This window comes from Rhea pennata, chromosome 10, assembly GCF_028389875.1.
Source record: "Rhea pennata isolate bPtePen1 chromosome 10, bPtePen1.pri, whole genome shotgun sequence".
NCBI lineage: Eukaryota > Metazoa > Chordata > Aves > Rheiformes > Rheidae > Rhea > Rhea pennata.
In genome coordinates, this window is record NC_084672.1 from 645,885 (window position 1) to 654,503 (window position 8,619).

General features: G+C 55.7%; 1 protein-coding gene across 1 annotated transcript; it reads right to left on the bottom strand.

Annotated features, from left to right (window-relative positions):
• ANKRD34C (ankyrin repeat domain 34C) lies at positions 1-1,605 on the bottom strand. Its single transcript, XM_062583995.1, has one exon. It carries the CDS (start codon positions 1,603-1,605, stop codon positions 1-3), a length of 1,605 nt encoding a protein of 534 aa, XP_062439979.1.
• Between the last annotated feature and the right edge of the window lie 7,014 nt (positions 1,606-8,619).

Below are 8,619 nucleotides of genomic sequence, written 5' to 3' on the forward strand. Positions count from 1 at the left end.
CTACAGAGCCACTATTTCCTCAAAATCAGAGAGCTGCCTCATCTGCTCCACTTGCATGGAGTGTCTCCGGAGGAGCTTCTTTTTGGTTCTGAAGTCACCTCTTTTGGGTGAGCTAGGAGCAATGGGTACCAAGGATTTTAAGCCAGCAGTGAGTGGAGAGGAATTTTTGGTGTTAGAGCCAATGTCAGGGATTGGGGGGTTGGGGTTCACATTCAGAGGTGGCAGATATCCTGGTCTTGTGTGAGAGATGTGATCTAGCAGAAGGGTCCCAGATCCTCGCCTTTCTAGCAGGTTGGGCGGTCGGCGCCGGACTGTCCCGGGAGATGTGCTGGTGATGCTGTCCAGGGACTCTCGTGAGCCATTGGACAAAGCCAGATGGGAACCGTTGAGCTTCCTCCTCTCCAAAGGCACCTTCCCTGCATCGACTGGACCAGTGCTGGAGCTGCAGGAAAGCTGTGAGTTGGAATCATGGTAGTCGGTGGCCAGCCTTCTCCAGTGCAGCGTGTCCATTGCCACTGCTGAGCCCACAGTGGAGGAGCTGATGCTTTCTGACTCTACAGGAACTGTGCTTCTTCGGGGTAAGCGCTGATGGGCAGCCTGACTCTTCTCATAAACTGTTTTCCTTGTGACTGACCCAGAGACTGATGGTGTCTTCAGAGCCTGCTCATCTACCAGGGGGAAGAGAGATGGATCTTTGTTCTTGCTGCTGTTGGTCCTAGCTACAGAAGCCTTTTTGGAAAAGGACAGGTCACTGATGCCCATGATTACTTCATCGTCTGTGCAGACCCGCTTAGCATCATCATGGTTTGTGGAAGCAGCCAGCACTGAGGGCGCAATAAGACCCCACGGTTCTGACTGCAGCCGCTTCAGCTGTGGCAAGCGGGCTCTCTTGGGATTGCAGGTTTTCTGGCTGGGAGAGGGTGGCTCGTTGGGAGCCTTGGCAGAGTGGCTGTCCCTGGGATGTGCTGGGTGTGAGTCAAAGATGCTATTTTCCTCCTCAGCAGGGGAAGGTGCTGAGACAGGTGTTTTCAGGTTGATGTCGGAAGGTGTTGTGCAAGCCTCAGCAGGTGGCTTCTCCTTGAACTCCAATGATGGGGGAACATTCAAGTACTGCTTAGCAGTCTTGGTGCCAGAGGCTGATTTATCCATGGTGATAATGATCACCTCTTTCCCTTTCGCTTTGCAGGCATTCAAGAGATGCTGCAGCACATCCTTGTCATCAGCATTGATGGCATGGACCAGAGCTGATGCTCCAGAGTGGTCCTCTAGGCTGGGGTCTGCCCCATTCTCCAGCAGCAAGGAGACCACATCTTCCCCAGCACCTTGGATGCAGGCGTGCATGAGGGCTGTTTTCCCAGACTTGTCCTGGATGTTAGGGTCAGCTCTGTTGTCCAGCAGGTACTTCACCATCTTGGCTTTGTTAATGCTCTGCTGGTCAACATGTTTAGTGATACAGGCCACCATGAGGGCAGTCTCCCCTTTCTCATTGCTCTCGTTGATGTAAGCCCCCCCTTCCAGCAGGAGCCTGGTCAGCCGGAGCCGGCCAAGCCACACTGCCTTCAGGAGAGAGTTCCCACCCATCTGCAGCTCTGTTGCCTCATCCATGGCCCTGGCTGGTGCTCAGTGGCAGGGAAAGGTGGTATCAGCCCACAACTAAAAGTAATAGAGAAGGACAAATGAGTGCCTGCTCCCCAGCCCTGGATCTTGCTCCCTCCCTGGCTTCCCAGGAGACACCATGCTCAGCACTGCTCTGCATCCCGCTGGCTCTCTGACCTTGGCTGCTTCACACCTTGACAGGGCAGGTGGTAAAAGCTGCCTTGAGCCTTCCCCCCTTCTGCATGTTTATAGCACCTTGCACATAGGGTCTCACACTGCCTGTGGGGCTTCCTAGGATGCAAGCCAAGTGAACTGGACCATGAAGAAAAGAAGGGTTATGCTCATGCTTGTTCTCCTTTAGTATCTCTGGGACTAAATGTGCTGATCTTTCTCAGCTGATAGATGCTCCTGCCCTGCTTTCTTGCTGCTCTACTATGCATTTACTTTATGATATTAGTCCTTATAATTTTATTCACTAATCTCATCTCAAGTTGTCCCATATTTTCCCAGGAAGCACTATCAGCCATGAAGCAGTTTTTGGCCTGCTCTGTTTTAGACATGCTGAAAGACAAGGCTATCAGGATCCTGAGTGCACCAGCTGGCCTTAACTGTCCTGACCATCCTCACCTGGGACCCCTTCACCCACACGCCATCTGCCCATTGGCTAGGAGCACAATTTAAATTTGGGCCCAGAGGCCCAGCTCTTGCTTGGACTATGTTGTGGATAAGCTTGTGTCTAGCCCTCTCAGACTAGACCTTTTGACTGGATTTCCCTGGCTGACCTTGGCCTGGCTTGTCCCTTTGCCTGATGATCACTGCTGATGGGAGCTGTTGTTGTCACCAACCCTGCTCTGCTCAGGTACCATGGGACTGTGCCCTGCTAATGCATCCTCAGTTTCTGGCTTGTCTCCTCTCCTGGAGCAGCCCTGCTCTTACTGCTCCTTGAAATGCCATATCATAGTTTGTCCTGCCTTGCTCTTTTCCACCTCTGCTTTGCTAATGAATGTGCTAATGTTTGCCTAAATGTAACTGACTTCTCCAAGTGCCAATTAAATCAGAATGGTCTGGATGCTAACATGGTTCCTGCTCTGTCTTCTAGCTCCATCAGGCTGTGGTGGAGTCCACTGGAGATGAAGTGAGCACCTTTTGTGGCTTCTTGGACTAGGGCCATAATCTTTGCTTCCTCACCACTGGATGAAATTCTAATCAACTATGGTCAAGCTGTGCATAACTCCATGCTGCTTAATGGTAGTGTGAACCACTTGTGTAAGAGAATAAGATGAGAGAGCATGTTCCACTCACAGTAAGCTCTGCAGCAGGACCAGCTCAGGAAGATCGCTGGGCATGGTCTCTCCTGAGAAGTACTTCTCTGCAGCTGCCTAGCAAGGGTTGGCTACAGGAAATTTAGCCAGGTGAGGCTCTTGTGCATCACTCTACAGCTGTCACACGTGTGACTAAGTGCCTTCTGGCCCTACTGCCTGTGCCCTTGAGGAATGACACCAGTCACCTGCAGATCTCAAACCTAGTGGGCTCTATGCACATGAAAGGGGCAGCAGCTCAGAGCTGTGCAAAAGGGCCCAGAAAATGCCCAATGCCATGGAAACATCATGGAGGCACAGAAACGGACTTTCAGCCATCGAGTGTCCAAGAGCCCTGCCATCTGCTTGTTCCTTGCTTTCATTCTCCCTTCCTGCCTGGCCAGCTGTGAGCAGCAGTTTCCACTCCTCAAGCCATGCCCAGCCCTTCCCTGCAGTATCTCCATCTGTGGAAGGACCAGTCTGAGCCCACCTGATTTGTCTGGGAGTGCTTTGCAGCCTGTGTTCATCAGATTTCTCTGAAAAACCTTCCTCCACAGCAAGCACAAGCTGGTCTGTTCTTTGCCACAAGCCTGTACCCTTGGTGCCCTAGGATGAGGTGTGGATCCTGCAGCTCTAGGACGTGCTGTAAGTACTTAACTCTGGGACATCACAGAGCCCTCCTGCCTCAAAGGCTGCAAGCAGTATCACTTCCCCTTCCCACAGGCATATGACCAAGATACCCACAGCCCCCAGACTTATTTTAAAGTTGCTCTTCTGGTGGCTCTCACCTCCATTTCCCCTTGTTCCTTTTCCTCCATTGCCCATCCACAGTGCTGCTGGAGGGTCCCAGCCCAGGTGCAGATGTCTCCTGTTTCTGTAGTGCCTTATCCCTTCCTGCTGTCCCTCTGGGAGTCGGCAAGGTTCTTGAGCTCCTGGGCTCACTCAGCCCTGGGGCTGCAGAGATAACAAGGCAGAAAACAGATGCACTCGATGCAGGCAGCCACCCTCCCCTCAGAGCCGGTGATCTCATCCTGCCCGTGCCATCCTGCCGGGGGTCTGGCTCTGCTGCAGGCCCAGGGCCATCCCGGGAGTGCTCAGGCTCTCGGGCCCTGCTCCCGGTGCTGCGGCTCGGGGAGCCCCGGCACCTGCTCCGCGGGCACCGGGAGAGGCGCCGGCGGCAGCGCCGAGCGGAGCCGCAGCGGCTCCGCGGCGCGGGCCCGAGGGTCCCGCTCCCGGCGGCGGCGCGGGGCCGCCCCGTCCCTGTCCGAGGTGCTGATCCCGGGGGCGCCGGCCCGCCCCGACCCCTCCCGCCGGTGCCGTGCCCAGTCCCCGCGGCTGCGCCCATACTCAGCTCCCAGTGCCGGTGGCTGGTGCGGGGCGCGGCGCCCGGGTCCCAGTGCCCCTGCCCAGTTCCCGCAGCCGGTAGCCAGTACGGTGCGCCGCGCCGGCTCCCGGTGCCGTGCCCAGTCCCCGCGGCTGTGCCCATGCTCGGCTCCCAGTGCCGGTACTCGGTGCGGAGCGCGGCGCGCGGGTCCCAGTGCCCCTGCCCAGTTCCCGCAGCCCGTACCTGGTGCCTGCGCGGCGCCCGGGTCCCAGTGCCCCTGTTCGGTTGCCGATGCCCAGCTCCCGGTGCCGGTGCGGATGCCGGCGCGGTGCGCGGAGCCGGGCGGCCCCGCGCCCCCGCCCGCGCCGCCCCTCTGCGCTCCGGGCGGCTGCGTCACCCGCCGCCGCTGCCCGGTTCTCCCGGTGCTCCCGGCGCTGCCCGGCCCGCGCCCGTGGCTGCGGGGGGCGGTGAGCCCGCCCCTGCGGGGGGCGCGGGGGTGTGCCTGGGTCTCGGCCCCTGTGCGGGGGTGCGTCTGCGTCTGTGCCCGCGTGGGTGCAGGGGGCCGCGAGTGGGGGAGCGTGTGCAGGGGCGTGTGTGCTTGTGTGTGCTTGTCTGTGTCCATGTGTGCCCAGGAGTCTGCGCGCAGGGTGTGCGCCCATGTGTGCGGGGGTTGTGTGAGTCTGTATCAGTGCCCGTGTGTGTGCAGGGCTGTGTGAATGTGGGGGTGTTTGGGTGCAGGTGCCAGGTGCAGTGATGTGTGTGCATGCGCATATGCTGTGTGTGTCTGTGCTCGCGTGCAAGGTTTGGGCTTGTGGTGTCTGTGGGTGTGCAGGAACTGTCTTGTGTGCATGTGTATCTGTCCATGTGCATCGGGGTGTGTGCATGTCACTTTGTGGAGCTGTGTTCCTCTGTGTGTGTGTGTATCCCTGGGCATGTCTGTGTCCATATGTGTGTGTGTTTGCAGGTGTGCTCATGAACAAGAGCGTGCCCATGTCTGTGTGTCCATGTGCAGGGATGTGTAACTGAACATCTGTGCACTCATGTCAATGCATGAGGGGTTCACATGTCCATGTGTGCATGTGTCAGTGTGCTCCGGTGTACACTGGCAGCTCTGAGTGCTCATGTGCTGATGGATGTGTTGGTATCTGTGTACATGCTTGTGCATGCCAAGGTCCTCCTCTGCCAAGCGTGTGTTACCATGCCCAAGTACCACCAAGAGGACAGTCCGGCATGGAACTGGCTGCCTCTCAGAGGCTGTACCATCTTCTTCCTCGCAGAATTTCAAGACCCCAGAAGCAGCTCAGAGCAACCTGGTGTGATCCCCCAACTTGAGCAGAGACTTCCCAAGGTCCCTTCCAACATCAATTGCCTTGCAATCCCGTAGTCCAGATGCATATGTGCGGGGGATAACTGTGTGCTGTGTGTGTGTGGAGGGGGGAATCAGAGTACCTTTGTGCTGGGTGCGTGAAGTCACCTGCATGCGAGTGTGTATATGCAGGTCCCCATGTGCCAAGTGCAAGGGTGTCGTTGGGGGTGGGAATCCTTGGCACAACCTGTGTGTCGAGCAGGTGTGGAGATGCCAAGTGTGTGTGTGTGCATGTGTGCAAGGCTGCCCAGGTGTATGGGGAGCCATGCCTATGTGCTCTGTGCATGAGGGAGGTGTGTGCATGCAGGAGCTCTGTGCCTGGGTGTGCAAGTACCTGTGCAGGGGTGTACATGTTGGTGCCCATTTGTGCCAAGCACAACCACATGTGGTGAGGTCAGTTTGGCTGAGGGCTGGTGCATTTGTGGGGTGGGAGGGTGTGGGGCTATGGCACAGGGGGTGTTTGCTGGGAGTGGGTGTTTCTGGTATGAGGGAGGCCAGGAGTGTGCAGGTGTGCGTGCTGCCTGTGAGCATGGGTCTGCATGTGTGTCTGAGCATGTCCGTGTGGCCATGAGTGGATGCTCAGGACAGAGAGTAGTTGGGGATGTGGGAGGCTGTGAGGAGGTGCGCAAGGTGGTGGCTTTGTGAGGGAGTGTGGCAGTAAAGGAGTATATGTGTGCAATTATAGAAATGCCTCTTCTGCACCCAGAAAAGAGGTTCTGGTCAGTGCACAGGCACCTCCATTGCTGTGAGCCAGCTTGGATGCTTCCCATCACCAGCAAGAAGGTGCCAACCCCACAGAGGCTGTGCACATGGCAGAGGCAGCCCAGGCTGCCTCGACAGCTGCCCACCTCAAGCACAGACAGACGAAAGTTAAGAGGGGCCTGGGGACCTCCAGGCAGCTGGATGGGTGCTTGGAGCAGTGTGGGTGCTGAGCACAGAGTCTCTTTGAAGTTGTTTGCTGTTTCTGAGCAACATGGTCTAGGTAACCCTACTTGAGCGGGGGGGTGGACTAGGTGATCTCCAGAGGTCACTTCCAACCTCAACCATCCTGTGATTCTATGATTTCTATCTGTACCTGCAATCCTTCCTGGTTCCTCTGTAGGAAGCCTGTTATTTTAAAACTACTTTTGGATTTTTTTCCCCAAGTTGGTCACAGATCTCTGCAGGATTACAAGGCAAAACGATGATCCAGGAGTCTGACATCCATCCTGGGGGCTGGGGCTTCTGGAGAGGTGGGCAGGGAAAGGGCTCTGCGCTGTAGCTGTGAAATCCTGCATTCAGGGCACCAGGCATGATTCTGCAGCCTGCAGTCTGTGAAACCCTTCCTGGACTCCGCTCCGAAGCTCCTTGGGAAGAGGGAATCTGTGCTGCGTGGGCACGGGTGAGCCTTTTCCAGGAGGAGCTGGGTCAGGCCTCTGCCCAGGATCATCTGGGGCTGCTGTGTATCTGTCGGGAATTGCTGCTTTCTATGGCAGAAAGCTCCACTTCATCTTTTGTGATAAGACATTGAGAACACGGGCTTCCTCCTGTCCCCGCAGGTGACCTCTGGTCCCCAGTCTCTCATCCAGGCAGAGCACTGCTGCTGACTTTGTAATTCAGCACATGAATGTTGTTGCTTGTAATGGTATTTGTCATAGCACTCTACCTTAGATTAATATTAGGGAATTTTTTTCCTTTGATTATTAAAATATAATCTCAGATTGCAGACTTCTTCCATATTAGATGGTAATAGCAATAATAATCAGAGCTGGCAGAAAAAAGAAGTAGGTCTTATGTTAGCAAGTATTCAGAAAAACCTTGTGGCACTTTCTTTGTTACTCAAGTAAAGCAAAGATGTGTCGGTAACATGCTAAACTGGCAGCATCAGCTCTGCAAATGCTTGTCCATTTATTTCACAGATGCATGCATGCACACCAGTGTGTTTGTAGGAAGTTCTACATATAAAACAAACTTAGAATCGCAGAAGCTGCCTTGGCAGGATGAGAACAGACTCTCCCCCAAGCGTGTGGGTTTGTGCTCCCTTCTGCTCAGAATATCAGCATCAGAGAAAGCCATCGCACATCCCAGCATGAAGCAGGTATTCTTGTCCTGGATCAAGAAAAGAAATCCACTCATCTACCTGGGTGACTTGGAGATTAAGGGAAGGATAAAGTATAATTACAGAAAGGGAACAAGCAGTGGGGGAAAGAATAAAGGTCCTCTGACACCAAAGGCCACAGCATGGCCGGCTGCGCGAGGGTCGTGCCGGGCTGCTCCGAGCCCCGGACGGCCATGTGCGTGGGGTGATTTCCTCCGGCTTGCAGTTATTTTGGAGATGAGGAGTTGGTGCTCCAGCCTCACAGCATAATTTCTGGTGTCTTGCTGAACATTCCTTTGTAATGTGGGATTATATAACTGTTTGATGTTTTACACTTTAAGAAATACCAAGAAAGTCTCTTTGCTCTCTTGCCTTTGACCTAACTGAGATCTAAAGGCATCAGGGACAAAAACTATGCTGGAACTCAGAAATAGCCCAGCCCAGGTGAAAACCAGCCCGGACGAGCCAGCTCCGGCGCGCGGGCCCCGCTGGGAGCGCCGGGGCTGGCGGCACCCTGGAGGCGGGCGAGCGGGAGCAGCACCAGCCGCTTCATTGAGAGATTCAGCAGGGCCCTCCTCAAACGAGGGGCTGCGGCGTTTCCAGCACGTGTCGTGAGCGGCTGCAGTCGCCTCCCTCCGGCGGAGGCCGCGGGAGGCGGTGAGTCAGCCAGGCTCCAACTGTTCCTCCTAGTAGCCGTCCTCTCAATTAGTGTTCGGTGTAAGCAACGAGGGACGAGTAAGGAGCAAACCCCCGCGCTGCAGGGGACCTTTTCCGTTTTGTGCTTTGCAGCTCTAACCCAGCAAGCAGCAGCAGTGAGACCTGCCCTAACTGGCTGCCAGCCGGAGCCCAGGTTGGCTCCTGCCACTGCTTTGGGCTCTCTTGCTGGCTGGCGAGCATGGCTGGGTTGCCTGCAATCCCATGCTGAGAAATGCCTGTGTTACTGAGGCTGCTGGGGTGG